Consider the following 23,530-nt stretch of genomic DNA (forward strand, 5'->3'; position numbering starts at 1 on the left):
GCAACCACCAATCTCCATCTGGCTCTGTGGATTCATCCATTCAGGGCATTTCATACACATACAATATGTGACCTTTTGTGTCTGGCTTCTTTAACTTAGCGAAATTTTTCAAGGCATCAGGGTTTTTTAAAAATACTCTTCAAGTGACTCTGATGTGGAATCAAGATGGATCACAAAGCAAGTGTGGAGTAGAGTGAACATCCAGATTCAACTGATTTTAACTGAGCACTTGTGTGCAACAATCGCAAATATCTCATTCAGTCCTGACAACCAACTGTGTGTATCATTCCAGCTTTACAGATGAGGAAACTGAAGTTTGGTGAGGCAGACACCAGCTTGATATCATAAAGACATTTAAAAACAGTTCAACTGGCTCTCTAGCATCAAGTCAGCACTATCGCCCAAGTCCCTCTCCCAATCAGATATCCAGGAACTATCAGAGAAGATAGTGGGCTGCACCTCCCAGCTGGTAAGCCTAGCCTTACAGACAGAAGTTAATTTACTGGCTAAAGAACACATGACGTTAGGGTCTCTAAGCTCTCTTCCTATTAAGATACTCTGCAACTGGGGAACAAAGCTCAAAAAACAAGAACTCAAGGAAAGACCTCAGTCTAATTTACAAAAATACTATTTTTAAGATTAAGAAAATAGGGCCCAGGGACTTCCCTGATGGTCTAGTGGTTCAGACTCTGCACTTTCACTGCAGGGGCATGGGTTTGATCCCTGGTCTGGGAACTAGATTCTACACACCTTGTGGTGTGGCCAAAAACAAACAAAAATCAGCGCCCAAAGAAACAAGTTGACTTAGCCAAAATCATTCAATTAATTAGCAAGATATGGTTAAAAGTCTTCTAAATGTCATAAAAGCTATCAAAAATATTTACTTTTCCTCTAATCCTAGGAACAGTCTTCCTCAGGAATGGAAACAAAACAACTCATTTCTGCAATGCCCACTAGAACTCATTCTATGTAGCCAGCATTACTTTAATACTAAAATCATATAAAGACATTACAAGAAAGAAAATCTAAAGACCATTTTCTCTCATGAACACAAATGCAAAAATAATAGCAAATTGAACCCAACAATGTATAAAAAGAATTATATACCACGACCAACTGGGATTTATGCCAGGTATAAAGGAAGGCTAGCTCAACAACTAATGTAGTCTATTGTTTTCCTCTATTTCTTTGTATTGTTCATTTAAGAAGGCCTTCTTAATCTTTCCCTGCTATTCTCTGGAACTCTGCATTCAGTTGGGTATATATTATCCCTACTTTCTTCAATATAAGCCTGAATTATGCAATAAGGAGCTGATGATCGGAGCCACAGTCAGTTCCAGGTCTTGTTTTTGCTGACTGTATTGAGCTTTTCTATCTCCAGCTACAAAGAATATAATCAGTGTGATTTCAATATTGACCATTTGGTGATGTCCATGTGCAGAACTGTCTCCTGTGTTGTTGGAAAAGGGTGTTTGCTATGACCAGTGTGTTCTCTTGACAAGACTGTTAGCCTTTGCCCTGCTTCACTTTGTACTTTGAAGCCAAACTTGCGTGTTACTTCAGACATCTCTTGACTTCCTACTTTTTCATTCCAATCCCCTAGGATGGAAAGAACATCTTTTTTTTTAATGTTAGTTTTAGTCTAGAAGGTCTTATACATTTTCACAGAACCAGTCAACTTCAGCTTCTTCAGCATCAGTAGTTGGGGCACAGACTTGGATTACTGTGATGTTGAATGTTTTGTCTTGGAAATGAACATAGTTCATTCTGTTGTTTTTGAGACTACACCCAAGTACTGCATTTTGGACTCTCTTGTTGACTATGATGGCACTCCATTTCTTCTAAGGGATTCTTGTCCACAGTAGTAGATATAAAGGTCATCTGAATTAAATTCGTCCATTCATGTCCATTTTAGTTCACTGATTATTAAGATGCCAATGTTCACGCTGGTCATCTTCTGCTTGACCATGTCCAATTTACCCTGATTCATGAACCTAACATTCCAGGTTCCTATGCAATACTGTTCTTTACAGCACTGGACTTTACTTTCACCACCAGATATATCCACAACTGAGTGTCATTTACACTTTGGCCCAGCCACCTCATTCTTTCTGCAGCTATTAGTAATTGTCCTCCACTCTTCTTCAGGAGCATAATGGACACCTTCCAACCTGGGGTGCTCATCTTCCAGTGTCATATCTTTTTGCCTTTTCATACTGTCCCTGGGGTTCTTGCGGCAACAATGTTGGAGTGGTTCACCATTTCCTCCTCCAGTGGACCACGTTTTGTCAGAACTCTTCACTATAATCCATCTGCCTTTTGTGGCCCTGCACAGCATGGCTCATAGCTTCATTGAATTACACAAGCTCCTTCGCCACAAGAAAGCTGTGATCCATGAAGAGGATCAGTTTTCATTCCAATCCCAAAGAAGGGCAATGCCAAAGAATGTTTGCACTACTGTACAACTGCACTCTTTCCACATGCTATCAAGTTTATGCTCAAAATCCTCCAAGCTAAACTTGACCAGAATGTGAATCAAGAACTTCCAGATGTATAAGCTGGGTTTTGAAAAAGCAGAGGAACCAGAGATTAAATTGCCAACATTCATTGGATCATGGAGAAAGCAAGGGAATTCTAGAAAAATATCTACTTCTGCTAAAGCCTCTGACTGTGTGGATCACAACAAACTGGAAAATTCTTAAAGAGATGGGAGTATAAGACCATCATACATGTCTTCTGAGAAACCTGTTTAAGGGTAAGAAGCAACTGTTAGAATTGGACATGGACAATGGACTGGTTCAAAATTGGAAAAGGATGGTGTCAAGCTGTATATTATCACCCTGCTTATTTAACTTTTGTGCAGAGTACATTATTCAAAATGCTGGGCTAGATGAATCACACACTGGAATCAAGACTGCTGGGAGAAATATCAACAACCTCAGATATGTGGATGATATTCTAATGGCAGAAAGTGAAGAGGAACTAAAGAGCCTCTTGATGCAGGTGAAAGAGGAAAGTGACAAAGCTGGGTTGAAATTCAACATTCAGAAAACGAAGATCATGGCATCCGGTCCCATCACTTCATGGCAAATAGAGGGGGAAACAATGGAAACAGTGGCAGATTTCCTTTCCCTGGGCTTCAAAATCACTGTGGACAGTGACTGCAGCCATGAAATTAAAAGACACCTGCTCCTTGGAAGGAAAGCTATGACAAACCTAGACAGTGTATTAAAAGCAGAGATATCACTTTGCCAACAAAGGTACACATAGTCAAAGCTATGGTTTTTCCAGGAGTCATTTAAGGATGTGAGAGTTGGACCATAAGGCTTAGCACCAAAAAACTGATGCTTTCAAACTGTGATGCTGGAGAAGACTGTTGAGAGTCCCTTGGACAGCAAAGAGATCAAACCAGTCAATCCTAAAGGAAATGAACCCTGACTATTCACTGGAAGGATTGATGCTGAAGCTGAATCTCCAATACTCTGGCCACCTGATGGGAAGAGCCAACTCACTGGAAAAGACCCTCATGCTGAGGAGGATTGAAGGCAAGAGAAGAAGGAGCCAACAGAGGATGAGATGGTTAGATAGCACTGCCAACTCAAAGGACATGAATTTGAGTAAACTCCAGGAGATAGTGGAGGACAGAAGAATCTGGCATGGCACAGTCCATGGGTCCCAAAGAGTTGGACATGACCCAACAACTAAACAACAGCAACCATATCAACAGACTAAAAAAGAAAAATAATATATCAATTGATGCAGGAAAAGCATTTGACAAAATCCAGCACTCATTCATGATAAAAATTCTCAGAGAACGGAATAAAGGACATCTACTGATACAAAAAACGTACAGCTAACTTCATATTTATGTTGAGAACTGGATGTTTTCTCTTAAGATCAGGAACAAGGCAAGGATGTACCGTCTCAACACTCCTACTCACATGGTACTAGACATCCTAGCTAGCACAATAAGACAAGAAAACAAAGTAATATGTAACACTGAAATGAGAGAAATAAAACAGTTTATGTTTTACCAGGATATTGGTCTTTACTATGAATTTGAGCAAATGATTGATGCAATTTGATTTACCTCCACCCATACACATATAAAAACTACTGCTCAATCCAGTTCTTGATTTGTAAACTCAGATTTTAATGACCTAAAGTAGCTGTATCCACTAGCTTAATATAATGCTAACAGCATTAACCCAAACACTAGCAGATCTGGCTGAAGAGATACAACCTAGGTTCTGAATCCTTGAGAAGGAAAGCTGCAAGTGTAGGGTATAAACTGCCAAATCCAGGGCATGCCCAGTTATGGGAGTTCCTTTGGGTTTCTCTAGCAATAATTTTTGCATTTCACATTTTATAAAACATCATTGCATCCTTTAGGGAACCCACAGGCTGTAAGAAAAAAGATGGGGAAGTTCATTCCATACAAGAGATTTCTGAAGACCCCACATTAGTCAAATTCACATAACTCATGACTAATATTCCCAGAAAATAAAGGCATAATGAACACACTTTCACTGGCCTACCAGCTTTGAAATCATATGGTTGATGGATTTTCTCAATTTGCTAGGATTTGCATTAATTCAAATTTTATATATAAGGATTTTTATATTGCGCAACTTCAAACTGATCAACTTCAATTTTGAACAAAACACATCTATACCTTAACATGATTACCACTTTACAGAGGAGAAAGTGAAATTCAGGGAAGATGCAAGATCATACAAATTAGTATACAGAAAAGATGAACTCAGACACATGGGTCTGAGTACTTGGGCCATGTGTGGGCCCTGTGCACTGTCCCTGAAATAGGACATGAACACAGAGCATGCCAACTGCTCTGCAATTCAACATCACCGCCGCCACCCTCTCCTTGGCTGTGCAGGGTCTGCTGGGTGGACTTGCTGGGTGCAACAGACATTGCAGGTATAGCCCAGAATCTCTTCTACCCTTCCTTCACTGTGCAGCATTTAAGAGTTTGGACAGGATTAACCTCACACTCACTTAAATACATAAGAGTAATCCCATGCCTCTTGTCACAGTGATAGGCTTGGACAATCTGAGCCTCAGCCAACTGGTTCATAAGGCAGGTATAGGAATAAATTAATCCAACCCGAACTTGGGACTCTGGTCTAAAGTTTATAAAAAGGGTATATTCTTACTTTACTGTTAGATTTGAATGAAGTGGCATGAAGCCTTAAATGCTTCTGGCTTCCATCCTCTGACCACAAGGGTTTAATGTAAAAACAGCAGTGAGAGGTGACATGATAAGACAACCAACAGTCCTGGAGCAGTACGCCTTCCCCAGACTTCCCTATTAACGTGGACTCACACATCCTCTTTACTGCAGAATCAAATTGAATTGGGTTTCCTGTTACTTGTAACTAAAAGCATCCTAAGTATTGCAGCTGTTCAGAAATACGGTCATATTAAGCCTTAAAGAGTACCCTCCTGAGGCTGCAATTAGAGAAGTAAGCAACGAGGATAAAAAGAAGAGATATTTTACAAAGTTGTTCTATAGGAGTCTGTGTTTCTTGAACACAGAGGGAAGAGAGCAAGCCTTCATAGGCTCACCCTAGCTCCTGGTTGAAGGCTGTCAAGTCACACGTGGCCTGAGGTGGCAGAACCCATAGGGAGAACTGTCCATCAGGGACTAAGCTAACTCAAGTGAGTCTCTGAGGAACAGGGACAGACAAGGTGACAACAAGAAAAACTCACTCGTTCGGTCTAGCCATGTGCACAGGAAGTCTCCTGCAAGGAGGCACTTCTATTCCCCACTGCAGGGTCCAGCAGCAGGGCACCCTTCCCTGGTATACGGCCCAGAGGGGAGAATACGTGCACTGCAACTAAGTTCAAATCCTGGCTATGCCACGTGCTAGATGTGTTGATGCTGTTCAAGTTAATCCGCCTCATCAGCACCAGTTTCTGACCCATCAAGTGGGCACAACAGTACCTGTCTCATAGGGTTTGCTTTGAGGATTAAGTAAGACGATACAAGTAAAAAACTCAGAACAGTGGCCGGCACGTGACAAGGACTCAAACAGGTACTGGTGTTACCTCACCTGTGAAACTCTCCCCCTGGAAAGTGGGGCTGGTTTGCGGTCAGGTCTCTCTCTGAACAGCTTGACCAACTGTTCCACGACCCACAGAACAGACGCTTGGCTGCAGGGCTTCTTCCCAAAAGCTCAGACTTGGACGAAGAGTGACTTCCTGCCAGGGCCCTGGAGTAGGCAGCAGCTTGTCGCCTGAGGAGGGCCAGGCTTTTCTGGGATGGGGCCACTTGTCCTCCCCCCAGGCTGCAGGTGGCCATCAGGAGAAACACCAGAGCCTTTCTCACTCCCTCTGTACAGCCTGCTCCCTACTTCTCCCTCAGACCCTCACTGTGCTGTGAGAGCAAAAGGACACCAGACTGCTGCTTCCAGAAGGGAAGCAGGAAAAAATGACATCACCCTCCAGCCACAGGGGAACTGCCTGTATACCACAGAGCACTGCCACATGCTGGGGACAAGTGACCAGAGCCTGCTGTCACCTGCATGAGGGGACAGCATCTTGAGGGCAGAGCAGGAGTGTGTACACCCTTGGAGGGATCCTCACTACCCATTACAGGAAGCCATCTCATGGCTTCCTAACAAGGTCACTTCATCTGTCTATCTTGGATCCCACCCAGATTCTGGCCCAAAGGAGCCCTCCACTAAACCCCTCCCTCAAGTCCTACCTTTTTCCACCTTACCTCATATGGCAGAGACTACTATGCATTCCCCAATACCCACTTCTCCACCTCTCCCACAGGAAAAGGGTATACTTGCCAGCTTCCCCTAAGCAAGGTGTGGATATCCAGATGTCCTGGCTTATGGGATATGAACAGAGGTAATGTGTGGCACTTCTGAGATGTGCCCTTAAAAGAAAAAGGCATGCCTCACCCTTCCCTTACCAGCAGCTGAAAGACAGGCAAGGTAGTGAGTGATGCTGGTCCATGCAGAGAGAACAACACCCTGGGCTGGTGGGATACTGAGGAGGAAGCTGGCCCTGGACAACTGCTCAGACCATAGCAGAGTCACCGTACGAAGCCTACAGTTTTGCCAGAGACATAAATTAACCTCCATCTTAAGCCCACCTCTTTGGTTGTCTCTTTAAGGCACCCATAATCTACATCCCAATTAAGTTCCTATTGCTCCCTTCTCTCTAAGGGGAGAGGGAATGGTTCTATGAGAAGGTCAGTCTAGCACCACAAGAAAAGGTACAGACAAAGAAGTGCCCACTCTGGTGCTCCAAGGCACCTTTTAGCCTAGCCAAAGTTTACCCAGAGTGAGAATATGAACGAAATGGACATAACAATAGGTAATAAGCACAGGTGAGGTTCCCTTTGATCCTCAAATAGTCTTTCTGGGCCAAATCTCTACTCAGGACTGAACTCACCTATGAAGAATTAAAAGCCAACACCAAGGAAGCCTGAATTCACCCCTGGAAGAGAAGTTACTAAATGGATTCTGGTATTCTAAGAAGCCTCATTTGGAAAGGCAAATTTAAACTGACCTTCCAGATTAATGCATCTCACTAAAGGCCTGGCTGAGGGAAGAGGAAACACACGAGGGCCAGAGTCAGAAGGGTACCCGAGGGACAGACGACAGCAGCTTGTTCCTGTCAGTGACTCTGAACTCTGATCTGCTTGTTCCTGGCATAGGGATTCCTTTCCTAGTCCCCTGCCTCCCGGTCCACCCCCTACCTACCCTCACCCTTTCAGGCCTATCGCAAATGTCACCTCCTCCTCTGGAACTTCCAGCCCCTGCTCTACAGGCAAATACTTCAATCTGTGTTTCCATGGCACTTCATACATTCTTTACATACAGCTTAGAAGTTCTCACTGTATCTGTTTCTGTGCTTTTCTCCCCACAGGAAGGAGCCCTTTCTTATGTGTACCTAGTTCTACATCATTTTGGAAAGGAGATTAGATCTGTGAAGAGCTCAGATTACACATAAGCAGGAGCGGGGCTGCTACTGAGCCTGAGCCTGTGGGCTTCAGGTCAGAATGGCTCCTCCTCCCTAACTCTACCAAGCAGGAAATGGGGCTGGGGGGACGGCAGGACCCAAAAAGGTCTCTGCAGAACAGTTTCTGATGCTCCTGGACCAGAAGCTCCAGACATCTCCATATGAGAAATCTATTAGAATCCAAGTTCTCAACAGCCATAATCAAAATACTCAGCATAAAAGGGGGCACTATTTTACAGTAACTGTCCCCAAGCAGCACACGCTATCTAACATTCTGCTTTTCACTTAACCATTATGTTGAGTTCACACTGCCTGTGATCAAGGACACAGGCAGCCTGGTGTCAGAATCTCACCTTGAAACATCTCCCCACCCAAACTCCCCCAGTTTCTGAAATTCCACACCTACAGATAAGAGCTTTCTTAGAAGTGGAGGTGAAACCTAGATATCCTGAGAGAACAGGGGATCTACTGAGCCAGTTTTATTCTTTCAAATCATAAGAAATTTAGTTATCAGATTAGTCTAGTACCCAGCAAAACCATGAGGAAACGGAAGCAGGCTCTGATGTGAGAAAAGTGAGGGGCAATGTGTTTTGGAACAGCAGGTGCTTTCTGAAAGGCTGGAGCCTATGACACTCTGAACATGACTCTGTGTTGGCTCTGAAGGATATCCAGGGGTCTGATGAAGGCTCAACATGTCTAGTAACCCCAGTTCAGAGATGGTGACAACTGAGACTCCTGCTGGTTAGTGGCAAAGGCAGGACGAGTGCCCAGAGTTTTAATGTACCAGCTAGAGCACAGCAAGATGAACAGTCTAGTTCCCTCCTGCCTGGGAACTGCTGGCAATCTCAGCAGTCAGGGCTGACAGAGCTGTGAAATCATCTATGTGACCTGCGTGTACATGATGGGGATGGGGGCACCAGGAGGCAAGGCCCTTCCTGGCTGCACAAATCTAATCTCCATCTGACAGGGTACACAAATGACCAGGCTAGACCCCAACAGTGGCTGAGGGGCCTGCGTGGCACGCTCTGCCACCAAATAGACCAGTTTTCAAAGGACCAGCAGAGGGGGTCACAAGTTAAAATATACGGATTTAAAGACCCTTTCGTTCCCCCTAAAGCATTTTGTAATTGTCCATCCCTGCCAGTCTGGCGAGTATAACCATAGCAGATCTTGTTATTTCAAAAACCTGGCAGGCAAAAAATCTCCATTCACCAACAGACTTCCAAACCCCAGTGAAAGGGATTCTTCTGTATTAAGTGAGAGGATTTAAAAACCACAAGTCAGTATGTTGGTATGAGACCCAAATGCAGTACATAAGAGTAGAAAAGTCACTCACTCAGGTTTCTTAAAATGACAATCCCTTGTCTATTCGTTTTGCAGTTGTTTTGCAGTTCATCAGAGGTCAGCTGAGTTTAAAACTAAGCTCTGTGACTGCCTGGGCTCTTGTCTCCAAGATAAAGACCTAGTATTTATTAAGAGTTTACTGTAGGCCAGATATTGTGCTAAGCATTTCACATTAGGTCATTTCATATAATAAAGTTCTGAGGCAGGTAGTTATTGCCATCTCACAGATGGAGAAATTGAAGCTCACGATTATTTGCCCAAGGTCACAGAGGAAGCTGGGTTCAAATTCAGGTGTGTTGACTTCAAGCCTGCACATATTCATTCCACACAAATCAAGACACTCAAATACAGTTAATCAGGAATTCCAAAACCAAATAAGAGATCTGCACACCTTCTTGGGCGGGAAACACCCACCCTGTACTCAGGTGCTCTACACTGGGAAGGGTCCCTCCTCGGACAGTCACCATGATCATCAGTTACAGCCACCATGCAGATTACACGGTGGTTACAGTTCTGTGGGTACAGAACCCCAGCACCTCAGGAGTTTCCCTCCGGCCCCGCTTTCAGTCATTCATCCACCTGCCCCCAAGGAAAACCACTGTACAGCTCTCAAACATAACAGATTCATTTTAATCTATTTTTGAACTTTATTTACATATCTATCATATCACATGTGTGAGTTTATGTCTGCTTCTCTGGCTCAACATTATACTTGTGAAATATCCCCATGCTGGCAGGTGTAGCTGGACTAGTTCATTCACTTACTGCTGTACACCATTGTATCAAGATACCACAATTCATTTACTTGATTTACTCTTTTAGTTCAGTTCAGTCGCTCAGTCGTGTCCGACTCTCTGTGACCCCATGAACTGCAGCACGCCAGGCCTCCCTGTCCATCACCAACTCCCAGAGTTCACTCAGACTCGTGTCCATCGAGTCCGTGATGCCATCCAGCCATCTCATCCTGGGGCGTCCCCTTCTCTTCCTGCCCCCAATCCCTCCCAGCATCAGAGTCTTTTCCAATGAGTCAACTCTTCGCATGAGGTGGCCAACGTACTGGAGTTTCAGCTTTAGCATCATTCCTTCCAAAGAACACCCAGGGCTGATCTCCTTCAGAATGGACTGGTTGGATCTCCTTGCAGTCCAAGGGACTCGCAAGAGACTTCTCCAACAACACAGTTCAAAAGTATCAATTCTTCGGTGCTCAGCCTTCTTCATAGTCCAACTCTCACATCCATACATGACCACTGGAAAAACCAAAGGCTTGACTAGATGGACCTTTGTTGGCAAAGTAATGTCTCTGCTTTTGAATATGCTATCTAGGTTGGTCATAACTTTTCTTCCAAGGAGTAAGCGTCTTTTAATTTCATGGCTGCAGTCACCATTTGCAGTGATTTTGGAGCCCCCCAAAATAAAGTCTGACACTGTCTCCACTGTTTCCCCATCTATTTCCCATGAAGTGATGGGACCAGATGCCATGATCTTCGTTTTCTGAATGTTGAGTTTTAAGCCAACTTTTTCACCCTCCTCTTTCACTTTCATCAAGAGGCTTTTGAGTTCCTCTTACACTTTCTGCCATAAGGGTGGTATCATCTGCATATCTGATGATATTTCTGATGATATTTATTGATATTTCTCCTGGCAATCTTGATTCCAGCTTGTGCTTCTTCCAGCCCAGTGTTTCTCATGATGTACTCTGCATATAAGGTAAATAAGCAGGGTGACAATATACAGCCTTGACGTACTCCTTTTCCTATTTGGAACCAGTCTGTTGTTCCATGTGCAGTTCTAACTGTTGCTTCCTGATCTGCATACAAATTTCTACTCTTTACACATTTATTTACTCTACTATGAATAAACATTTGAGCTGTTTCTAATCTAGGGCTCTTATAAACAGTACGGCTTTTAACGTGTACAACATTTCAAAATGATTTTAACTGACTAACATAAAGACCTTCCCAGCATTTTTGTGGGGGCCAGAAGTCTAACCTCCATGTTACATATCAGAAACTGAGGTATTTAATCAATACCAGAAAAATCAGAGTGGCAGAGCCGTCTCGAACTCAGGCCTTCAGGCTCCCCTCCCTTCCTTTCTTCCACAGCACTGAAAAGGGAAAGAGGAGGGGAGGGTGCTGACAGGAGTCAGAGGTCAGCTGACCACAGCAAACCAACAGGCTAGACCAATGCACAGAGAGAGAGGCTCAGATAGAACGGCCCTCAGAGCAGACCAAATCCCTCAAGCCACAGCTACCTCTTTCAGGCTGTGTCTCAGAACGGGGTGGGGTGGGAGCCCAGCAGAAATAGGGGAGACTTGTAACAATTCCAACTCTAATCTAACAAGTACAAATGTTTTTCTCAATGAGAAAAACAACGAGATAACCACTTCAAATTCCTCAGATTGGGCACATTTCTGTCAAATAATACCGAAAGCTGATAAGGATACAGACAAATCACAGAGTGGACAGGAGTGTTCAAGTCAGAGCCACCATTTTCAAATACATCCTGGTACATTAACTAAAGCCATTCCATCTAGCAATTCCTCTTCTAGGTAAAATACACAAAAGAAAAGCTTGTGCCCAGGGGATGTCCACAGGCAGTCCCTGAAACATCACCTGTAAAAGTAAAAATCTAGAAACCTAATGACCCTGAGTAGGAGGGGGCTAAAGAAACTATGGCTTGCTTTTTTTTTTTTTTTAAAGAACTTCTCTGGAGGTCCAGTGGTTAAGAATCTACCTTTCAATATAGGGGGTGCAGGTCCAATCCCTGGTCAGAAGAACTAAAGATCCCACATGCCACGAGGCAACAATGAGGAGCCCATTGCCTGAGTGCTGCAAGGAAGACCCAGCACAGCCAAAAGAAAAAAAAAAAAAATTTACACCTGAAACTGGGGGATAGGCAGACAAGCTGAAGAATCGATGAGACCCACCTACAGGTTACAACTTGGATGAAACTGAACATGATGGTGAACAAAACAGGAAGTTCCAAAAGAGTAAGTATGATATGATACTATTTATACATGTTTTTAAAACACACAAAATAACCTATCATTTACCAACATAAATGTTAATAACACTCAAAAAGACTATACATTATTTCTCAACATATATGTACATATTTGAGAAGGCACAAAGGGAAAGAAAGGAAAAGCAATTTAGGGGGTTTGCACCTCATCCAAGTTTTTGTTTCCCTTAAAAAAATAACCTAAAGGAAATATGGCAAAATGTTCATATTTTTTAAGTCTGGGTGGTAAATGGATACCTGCATGTTTGCTGTATAATCCCATGTACTTTTCTATATATTTAAAATATTCCACAATGTTTAAAATAAAAGATTAAAATCACTGATATATGATTATCAGATTAGCAATAATTTAAAACTTGATAATACTGCTAAGATTGTAAAGAAACTAATGTGCATAACCAATTGGTGGAAGATTACAAACTAAGACAAGCTTTTTGAAGGGTGATTTGGCAACATCCATCAGAAATTTAAATGTGCATACCCTCTCCCCAAGCAAATCCCACCTCTAGGAATTCATCGCATGAATCTGTATACAAGAGCAGTTTTACCACTTGATAAGAGTGAAAGAAATCAGTCAACCATGATTTTTTTGTAGGAAAATGTTTAAAGCCCAGTACACCTGTACAATTAAATAATGGCCACTTTCAAAATGAGGTACAGCCACGTATCTATACTGACATGAAATGAGAGCCAAGACATCTTTAATGAAAAAGCAAACTGCATATAATATCAACTGTATAAAACTTTCCATTTAGGTATTTTCTATTGAGACATATATGTACAGTTTGGATATGCACCGAAAATATCTGAAAAGTTATGAAAGAGTTTGTTAAAAATAGTTACATCTGCAAGGGAGGTGGGGCTGCCAGGGAAGGGAGACCCTTTTCCCTTAGTATTTGCTTATATTGATTTTACAGCAATCAAATGTCACTTTTATACTTGGGGGTATGTACACAAAAACTACACATTCTAAGAGGCTTAGAGCCACTGAACTGGAATGTCAGTAAGGCAGGGTCCAATAAATCTGTATTTTTAACAACACACCCAGTGACTCCCAGGCAGCTAAGCTGGCCACTGCTCCAGGTGATACCTGGGCCAGGTGACACATGGAGGGAAGAAAAGGTTCTCAGTGACAGGTCTCTCAAGTTCTCAGAAATCAGCCTGTCCCCAGAAGTAACCATGTATTCAATGGCAGAGAAAGATAAACTTACCTAAAAGACACAAAATGGACACCAAAGCCAGTGGGACTGGCCAGTAAGACATCATTGACTTCCCTAAGGAATCAGAGTTTAACCCTAATAAAACAAGCATTGTTCAGGCACGATGATGCAGCCATCCGACAACTGAGCCAGTCCTTTCTTCTTCATGCCAGGAATACCCACAACCAGCAGCATCAGGCAGAACAGAACTTAGGTTTCCTTTGACTCCCCAGAACAGAGGCATTTGATAAATAGTTGATGAATGAACAAGTCAATCTATCTTAGCCTGAGGACTTCTAATTCCAGTGCTGTGATTCAATACTCAGTAAACAACTTTCTCTTCCTATATAGGTCTAGACAGAGGAAAGGGATTTCGATAGCTGTTGGCTTTGTTTTAAATAAATAACTGGTACCTGGCATTGAGCTTCAGTCTACTGCTATCTGGTTTCCCCGACTGCACAGTGGTAAAAAATTCACCTGCTAATTCAGGAGACTCAAGTTCAATCCATGGGTCAGGAAAATTGCCTGGCGTAGGAAATGGCAACCCACTCCAGTATTCTTACCTGGAAAATTCCATGGACAGAAAGGAGCCTGGCAGGCTACGGTCCATGGGATCACAAAGTGTCAGACACGCATATGCATGCACGCTAATGCTATCTGATTCATGCTAGCCTACTCTGAGAGATACCCATCCACTGGTGGGTACCTGAGCAGAACTCTGGTGAAGTCACTAAGGTGGTAAGTGCTGGAGTGTCCTATAGCCCATGTGGGGAGTGCCCTCCCTGGTGACTACTAGTCAGCTGACCTTCTTCATGTAGCTCCTTTTAGCTCAATACTTGGGCTTGCCAAGTGCGCAGCTAGACGGCCCACAGCTGAGGGTAACTGAGCTGCATGGACCAATTCTGTGGCCAACAGCCATATGCAGCTACTAGCTCCTAAAATATGGTTAGTCTGAATTGAAATGTTCAGGGAAGGGTAAAACACATACTGGATTTTAAAAGCTGAATAGAAGAAAAAGAAAATATAATGGCTTATTAAATAGTAATTTTTATAATGATTATATGCTGAAATGATGATATTTTGGATATTCTGAGTTAAAATTTATTGAAAGAGATTTCATCTGTTTCCTTCTATGTCTTAAAATACGGCTACTAGAAAAAATTACATGCTAACTCACATTATATTTCTAATGGATAACGCAGCACATATGACCAAGAAACGGCCACCTGACCCATTATGCTTCACAGCCTGACTAAGGAACGACCTCTCACAGGTCAGAGATTACCTGAGTTTGCACAGCCCTGCCCACTGTCCTGAAACCTAACTCCATACTTCCTCAGGAACAATGTCAGATATACCAGAAGTTCCATAAACCACCCAACACCTATGTATTTTAAAGGAAAGGCTTCAAACCAAAAAATATATGATGATGTCACAATCTCAGGAAAACCGAATCTGGGAAGCTTGTTGAATTTACTGGAAACTCATTAATTATTCTGCAATCCCCAAGAAACATGTATTTTTTCGATTTCTCTAAGTTTCAGAAAAAATCTCCAAAAAGGTTCTCTTGTAATAAACAAGACATGTACATGAGTTTTTATGGTAACCCTTACTACCATCATTGTAGCTTCTGTGCAAAATAAACACTGTTGTTAGAAAACATCTCCAGATGCAATTATTATGAAATTGGACCCCACAGGAGAATCACATCAGCTCTTAGTTCCTTCAGTCTTTTGTTCTGTTAGCAGGGAGGGAGCACAGGTTGGGGCGGGGGTGGCAGGGAGCGGGGATGACTACACCCATGCTACTCTCAGCACTAGCTCCCCTGCTGGCTGCTAATGGAGCTCCCCTTCCTTGACCATCCCCACTCCATACCGTCAGAGGCTAAGACTTTCTCAGACGGGACTTTCTCAAGGTAACTCGAGCAGCAAGAGATAGAGGTAAGAATAAGAGTCAGATATTTCTGTTTCTTCCAGGAGGGCTATAATTCCATGAAGCAATTTCTGAAAACTTGTCATTTGCAATTTGGGGGGATTCAACCGGACCAGACCAACCTAACACCCGCTTTTTGGGTCAACCCTTCATGATACAGATACATTGCAAAACCAAAATGCTTACTTGGGGAACTGGCTGAGACCCGCTTCCTGGTCAGGCTCTCCTGGCTGGCCTTGTCTGAAGCTGAAGAGCCCCTGGTCTGGACGTGCCTCTTTCCTGGGTTCTCCTCTGGCTCTGGCGACTTTTCTATTCCGTGGAAATACTTCATGTGATAATACAACAGTTTGGCTTTGCGGAAAAATTTTAAACAATCCACAACCGTGCACCTAAACTTGTGATTTAGGTCGCTGGCTGGTGCTTTAGATGTCACAAAATCATTTGTTCTCTTAAAAGTATTTGTTACTGGAAAAAAAAAAAAAAGATCCCTCATACTTATTGGAGCTATTACAATACACGCATCAACACAACACATGGCAATAGAGTGAGAGAGCAGCATGCATATGTAGAGGGAGACATCGATGACCACTGCTGTTTGAAAGAATGGATATAACTTCAGGGTAAATAACAAAGACTCAACTGTGATTCATCTCTTGAAAGAAGAGATCAACTTTTTTTTTCTTTTTTAAAGCAGCCACACAAGTTCTCACGGTTTCAGAAGAACAAGGAAAATCCTAAAAAAGAAAAAAACCAGGAATCCAGCCCAGCACTCGTTACTCATGAGTTGGACCAGACTCAGATCTTCCATCATTCAGATATGTTTGTGTAGGCAGGACTAGAGAATATTCTGATAGGATCTCTTTATGAAACCAAAAGGATCTTACACAAGGAGAATCACTATTACAAAGGTTTTAGTATAGAGCTTTTGAGCTCTCAGTATGATGTACTCTGTTTGATGAAGAGGACTCAGAGAAGAAGGAAAAAAGACAACCAACTGAATGAAGCTGGAAGCCATGTAGAGAACTCAACGATCAAATCCAAAGAGACAAAAAATGTTTGACACCCTCTCCCTAAACCAAGAGTCTTCCCAGGTGGCTTTAGTGGTAAGAATCTGCCTGCCCGTGCAGGTGACATGGGAGATACAGGATCTGTCAGAAAGATCCCCAGAGTAGGAAATGGCAATCTACTCCAGTATTCTTGCCCGGAAAATTCCATGGACAGAGGAGCCTGGTAGGCTACAGTTCATGGGGTCACAAAGAATCAGACGTGACTGAGCACGCACGCAGGCCCCAAACCAAGCAAGCAGAAGGCAACTGTCTGTCATGCATCAATAATAGAAAGTAATGCAGTCACAAGGAAATCATGAATATTAGAAACTCAATTTATTGAAGACTCCCCTAACAATACCCTCATCCCAATGAGAGCAATCACCTTAAACTCAAGTCACCCTTACTCTACAGATTACATCACCCAAGAATATCCTGAATGTATGGACCTTTCTTGAGTGAATCAACTTTTTTCTAAATGCAATGATACAATTTTCATTACAAGCAAAGAGCATGCTGAACTTTTGGTAAATATTATGATTACCTTTTCAAGTACCATTCCATAATCAGAAGGAATAAAAAAAGTTCTTAACTCAATCTAAATCATACTCTACATTTCAAAATCAGCAGGAAGGTATGATTATAAAACTGGTAGGCTTGATGATCTGATGTATATACATACACCGCCCCCAAAGCAGAATGCCTTAACTCATTTTCTATCCATGACAAGAGATAAAAGAAAGAGGGTCAGTCAGATACAGTTAAGAAAAAGTAACATGAAATGAAATAGAATACATACTTCTCCCTACACATAGTTGCACCAGAAAAACAAAAAAAAAGTCAGTAAAGAAATTCAAAATTCAAACCTCTAATATACCTAAAATGCTCTCTTAAAATACAATTCCTCTGGAATTTCCTCCCCTTTGGCCTATTAAGCTGAACCATATCAATCTGCCATTTTTATAGGTTAAGAAAGGTGAGATATTGGCCATTTCAAATGGTCCAACCTAATAGTTCCTTTTCCACCTAACAATCTTTCAAAAATCACTGCAGAAAATTCCACTTAGCACTGTGTAAACAAACCTAAGGTCTGAGGAGGTCAGAAAGCACCAGGCCTGCCTATTACCACCCAAGGCCCACAGCAGTCAAATTCAGCTACAGTAAGCTCAACTATCCTTCGGCTTGTGTCCGAAGCCCTGTTTGTGATCAACTATTTATTAAAAAAAAAAAAAAAAAGCCAAAATACAAACACCTTAGAACTTTTTAAAAAAAGTTAACAATAATGAGAACTTTGAATCAATTCCATGAAGAATTACCGCTCTCTATTCAGAACCTTCGCACTCTTGTGTACACAGACCAGCCATTTGCAGAAGGCAAAGATAGGACAGTGGTTAAAGTGGGAGCTCTGCAGCTGGGCACCCTGGTTCAAATCCTGGGTCCTCTACTCCTCCTGCCTCCTAGCACCTTCATATGCAGAGTGGAGATAGCAATAATGGCAACTACTTCACTGACTTGAAAGAATTAAATGAACTGCATGCAAAGGTTCTAAAACAACATCTGTTCAATAAATAGTGAATATATAGTACCATTTTGTTCAATATTCTGGAATAAGCTATAATGGAAAAGAAATTTTTTAAAAAAGTATAGGGCTTACCTGGTGGCTCAGTGGTAAAGAATCTGCTTGCCAATGCAGGAGACATAGGTTTGATCCTTGGTCTGGGAAAGTCCCACATGATACATGGGCAACTAAGCCCATGTATCACAACTACTGAGCCTGCGCTCTAGAGCCCAGAAACTGCAACTATTGAAGCCTGCTCTCCCTAGAGCCTGTGCTCTGCAACAAGAGAAGCCCATGCACCATAACTAAAGAACAGCCTGTACAGTAACAAAGACCCAGCACAGCCAAAAATAAATAAATACATAAATAATTTTTATGTATACAGTATCATTTTGCATTAAAGAACAAATGTGACTTATGAACAGTCTTTCAGCAATTAACCTCTCACAGCAGAAGGGCAGAAGCTCCCTTCACCCCCAGTCTCACTGCATGCCATTGCAGATTCAGGGCAGTATAATGGAAACCATCCAACTTCACATCCCAGCTCTACCCTTTATTAGCAGCATAAATAAGCTGTGTGTGGTTTTTTGAAACTCTTCTGATTATCCAGATTCCCACCTATTTCAAAAGAGTTAGAGAGAGGGCTATAAGATAACATATACACTTGGTGCAAAGCAGGCCATTTCAAATAGAAAATAGTCCTGGTAAACAGGCTTCTGTCATTTATGGAATGTGGCAGGAGACATAATTATCAACCAGAGTGAAATACTCCTTCGACCAGCCCTCATAAGCTCTGACTAGAAGACACATCACTCGGGAAGCATTCAGTTTTCTCTACATCCTACTAGAAATGTGAAGTCCGAAACCAACCTTAAGATGCCCACATGGCTATTCAGTGGGATTATTACCCCTACCTTTCAGGACATCTTACTTTCACTAATGCAGCCTGCCTCCAAAAATTTTCAATTATTTAATTACATTATACTAGGTGCTGGACAGTCCAAGCTTGATCCACCAAAATCCTGAACTTCGTGTGGTTTGTCTTTTTAAAACACAAATTAAAGTGCATTTTCTCCAAGTTTTACCAAACTCTATGTTGGAAGTTACATTTATCCCTAATAAACTCCACCTGATTATTTTAGTCCAAGAACTTTGTAACTTTTGTCTCTGTAACCCTATATATTGTTAGGTCTTTATCCAGGCTGTTAATAAAGATCCAGTAGTACAGAGCTGAGGACAGCCTTCAGAATAACCTTCAGGCTGACATCAACTAATCTACACTCTCTGGTTAGAGTTGCCTAAGCCAACTGAACTTGATCTATGCAAATTACCAATGCACTCACATATCTGTTTCCTCTTTGTTCATAGCTAGATTTTAAGAGGGTTGTGGTCAAACTGTCTGCTAAAATAAAGAGATACCTGGTCTGAGTGCTATAGTAGACTCCTCACATTCCTATGTTGAAACTTAATTCCCAAAGTGATGGTATTTGGAAGTGGAGCATTTAGGAAGTGATTATGTCACAAAGGCAGAGCCCTCATGAACAGGACTAGTGGCTTTATAAAAGAGACTCCAGAGAGCTCCCTTGCCCGTACCTCCATGTGAGGTTACTGTAAAAAGATAGCTGTTTATGAACTAGGAAGCTGGCCCTCAACAGACACTTAATCTGCTGGCACCTTGATCTTGAACTTCCCAGACTCCAGAACTCAGAAATAAATCTCTGTTGTTTATAAGACACTTAGGCTATGGTATTTTGTTACAGCAACCTAAATGGATTAAGACAGACAGTCTACCAGTCCAGTATAAGCCTTTCAAAAGGAAATACATTCAGTTTGGCAGGATAAAAACTCTTCCCCACAAAAGCAGAACCCTTGATTCCTCACAAGTAAGCAGAAGGTGGAAACAGCTAGACCTCAAAAGGTAAACAAGCTTGGCAATCAGGTGGGCCACCTGCCTCAGAGGTGGCACTAGGATCACAGGAGCTCAGGTAAACAGATAAACTCCACAGGAAAATAGACTCTACCTGGTATCCCTGTCACAAAGCTCCTGGCCAAAGCTAGAGCCCTTTTCAAGACAGCAACATTAATATGACAAAATGAGTTGCTGGTTTTGTCTGAAGGAGTAATAAATATTTGAGAATTATGAATCTTCAACCATGGAAGTTCAAGATGATTTCCCCACAAACTCAACTCAGTTAAGTAATATAAACTCATTGATATGCAAGCCCTTCTGATTCTAAGCCTGTAAGTATAACTTACTTTGCCATCTGGAGAAAACACAATCAACACAAGCATCAGTGTGAGACAAGCAGCAAAGAGAGGATAAATTAATTATGAGTAATTGCCTGTGACAAACTCTGATAGATTACACAATTAGCTATAGCTTCACGCTCACAAATGAAGAAGTAGATCAAACACCCCAAGACTTAAGTAATTTTCCCTTTTCATGAAAGTCTTGCAAACTGTACTATTTCAATTCTGAACACAACAAATTTTTAAAGATATGAAAACTGTATGTTCCAGACTTCAGGATTTTATCCTAATTTTCCCACATGGCAGCCCTCTGTATGCATAAAGAAAACTGCATTTCAGGGACTCCCCTGGTGGTCCAGTGGCTAAGACTCTGCGCTCCCAATGCAGGGGGCCTGGATTTGATCCTTGGTCAAGGAACTAGATCCCATATGCCAAAACTAAAAGTTCATATGCCACAACTAGAGATCCCACATGCTGCAACTAAGACCCAGCACAGCCAAATAAATACAAAAATAAATAATTTTTAAATTAATTTATTAAAACAAAAAAGCTGCCATAGTTCAGGCAGTACAGGCCTCTGACACACCTCTCCCACATGCAAACCAAGCCCTGCTCAGCTTTTTCCTTGGTCTCTGAGCAAAAAGGATTCTGTCCTGCCTTCTCTCAATTCCCGTAAGTACTTCATGGAAAATAAAACTTGCAGTTATTTGTTCCTTTCTATTTATAATACAGTTAGTTCTGTTCAGTCCTTCTAAAATGCTGAAATGAGGAATATGCTCCACTCTTTACTTCTCCTACAGTCCTCACCTCAGCAGACTACTTCGTCAAACAAGAGAGATAGCCCTAGCCTCTCCAAGACAGTTTGCTTCTCATTAAATGGGAATAAAAATACTTATTTTACATATTCACAAGGTTTCCACATGTTTCCATGAGGTATTAGAAGAGAAATAAAATCCTCTTACAAACTGCAGCAGGTTACTTGAACATTAGCTGTCACCTGGCTTGCCACCGACCTCACAGCTGTTTGCTTTAAAAAAAGTTATGCATAATCCCAGCCAGGGGTCCATGTACCAGCGCACAATCTGAAAAAATGTAACATCTACTTGTCCCATTTTATTAATCAAACACTGAGGTGTTAGTGGTAATTAGTAAAAGCACAATAGGAACAGCAAAATGATGGAACCAGTAAAAATGTTTTACATTTTAAAAGAATTTTAAAGTAAAACATGCACAGCATAATTAAGCTTAAGAAAACCCACAAAAGAAAGTTTCAGCAAAACGAGTAACATAAAATATAAGTGTATTTTTTTTAGAACTGTAAGAATGTAAACAATGATAACGATTTACTTATGAGACTTCAAGTAAAAAAAACCAAAAACACTGATTTTTTTTCCCCTACTCTTCCATGTTATAATACCCATCTTATTTCACAGTAGAAAGAATACAATTCTTTTATATTTTATATTACACTCCTCCCCAGAACAGTGGTCCTGTGACAAAAGAAACATGGTGATGTGAGCCCAGTCAAGCAACCCGGAGAGCCACTGGTTGTCAAAAGGGCATCCTGGGCCACAGTCTACAGCAATCCAAGTCTCACACACAGTGTCTGTTTTGCAGTGGGAGGACAGTTCATCTGGAACATACATCACTGATAGCACCAGCTAAGTGACATCATCCTCTCTTGGGATACTACGGTCCTTTGTCAACATGAGAGCAGTTACTAGGTGACAAAGGGCAGAAAATATGTAAATTAAATCCTCCAGGGCGTCTGGTTCAAAATCTAGGGGTAATGGAATTAACCTTAGGTTACAGGCTAAACTACAGGAACCAATTTATTTCTGTTTTAGAAGGTAGCATGTAAATCAATATTTGCAAGTAGTTACAGGTATTATTGTTCAAATGCTGTGTTCTTCATCATGTTTAACAGATCTTTGTATGGAACTATGCAGCCAAAGCATGGCGCTCTATCCTAGGCTCCCAGGCTTAAAATCCCAGGTCACCCTCTGCTCAGGCCCCTCCCAAATTATATGAGGAGAAAAATGGTCCATGGAATTTGAATTTGCTTTAAATAATAGTATAACTCTATTAATTATACTAAAAGAGTGCTTTCTTTTTCTTTTGCGGGAGAAAGAGAGGTAGAAAGAGACTATAAAATGTCTCCTAATAATCCCTGCCTCCAGGCATCCACTTCCGTGTGCAATTCCCTCCCTTGGAGTGTGCTGCTAAGCTGCTAAGTCACTTCAGTCGTGTCCGACTCTGCGACCCCATAGACGGCACGCCACCAGGCTCCACTGTCCCTGGGATTCTCCAGACAAGAACACCGGAGTGGGTTGCCATTTCCTTCTCCAATGCACGAAAGTGAAAAGTCAAAGTGACATCGCTCAATCGTGTCCGACTCTTAGCAACCCCATGGACTGCAGCCTACCAGGCTCCTCCATCCATGGGATTTTCCAGGCATGAGTACTGGAGTGGGGTGCCATTGCCTTCTCTTCTTTGAGTGTGGGCAGGACCTATATAACTGGCCTCTAATAGACCAGGCAAAGGTGACAGCAGATCACTTTCATGATTGTGTTTTGTAAGACCATAACATCCATCTTACCGGCAGGCACTCTCCCACGCTGGCTAAATGCAACCAGCTGCTATGCTGTGAGCTACTCAAGGGAGAATGCCATGTGGCAAGGAACTGAGAATGCCCACAAAAGACTACAGCCCTCGGCCTGACAGCCTGCAATAACGTGTGAGCCTGGAAGCAGACCCTTCCTCAGTAGATTTTTCAGATGAGAACCAGCCCTGGTCAACTCTTTGACTGCAGCCTTGCAGAGAACCCTGTTAAGCTGTGCCTAGACGTCTCACCCACAGACACTGTGAGAAAACAAATGTGTTGATACTATGTTCGTGGTAATACTGCCACACAGCAACAGATAATATAGGGTAGGATCAGAAGCTCTCGGTTTCTATTTGCTTGGGCAATGCTTTATATTACACTTTCCCTTTTATGATAAGCATAATCTTTATAATAAAAATGGTTTTTAAACTATGTTTTCTGAGACCTGGCTTAGAAATCATGTCCTATATAACTACCATTTTTTTGTATGGGCTTCCCTGGTGGCTCAGATGGTAAAGCATCTGCCTATAATGCAGGAGACCCAGGTTCGATCCCTGGGTCGGGAAGATCCCCTGGA

The 23,530-nt window shown here is 42.1% G+C and overlaps 1 protein-coding gene and 1 non-coding gene across 6 annotated transcripts in view; one reads left to right on the forward strand and one right to left on the reverse strand.

Moving 5' to 3' along the window:
- The window catches only part of PHF20 (PHD finger protein 20), a 136,043-nt gene that overhangs the window by 31,188 nt on the left and 81,325 nt on the right, over positions 1 to 23,530 (reverse strand). For 4 of the 5 annotated variants that reach the window (XM_040247417.1, XM_040247413.1, XM_040247414.1 and 1 more), the window contains one exon: positions 15,681 to 15,959. The exons of the other annotated variant lie outside the window; for it this stretch is intronic. In XM_040247417.1, coding sequence (XP_040103351.1) covers positions 15,681 to 15,959 — 279 coding nt within the window. The remainder of the gene's footprint in view (positions 1 to 15,680; positions 15,960 to 23,530) is intronic. 5 annotated transcript variants of the gene reach the window in all.
- Positions 23,448 to 23,519, forward strand: TRNAY-AUA. The gene has a single exon. It is a non-coding gene; the product is annotated as a tRNA-Tyr (tRNA).

The sequence above is a fragment of the Oryx dammah genome, unplaced genomic scaffold (genome assembly GCF_014754425.2).
Source record: "Oryx dammah isolate SB20612 unplaced genomic scaffold, SCBI_Odam_1.1 HiC_scaffold_10, whole genome shotgun sequence".
NCBI lineage: Eukaryota > Metazoa > Chordata > Mammalia > Artiodactyla > Bovidae > Oryx > Oryx dammah.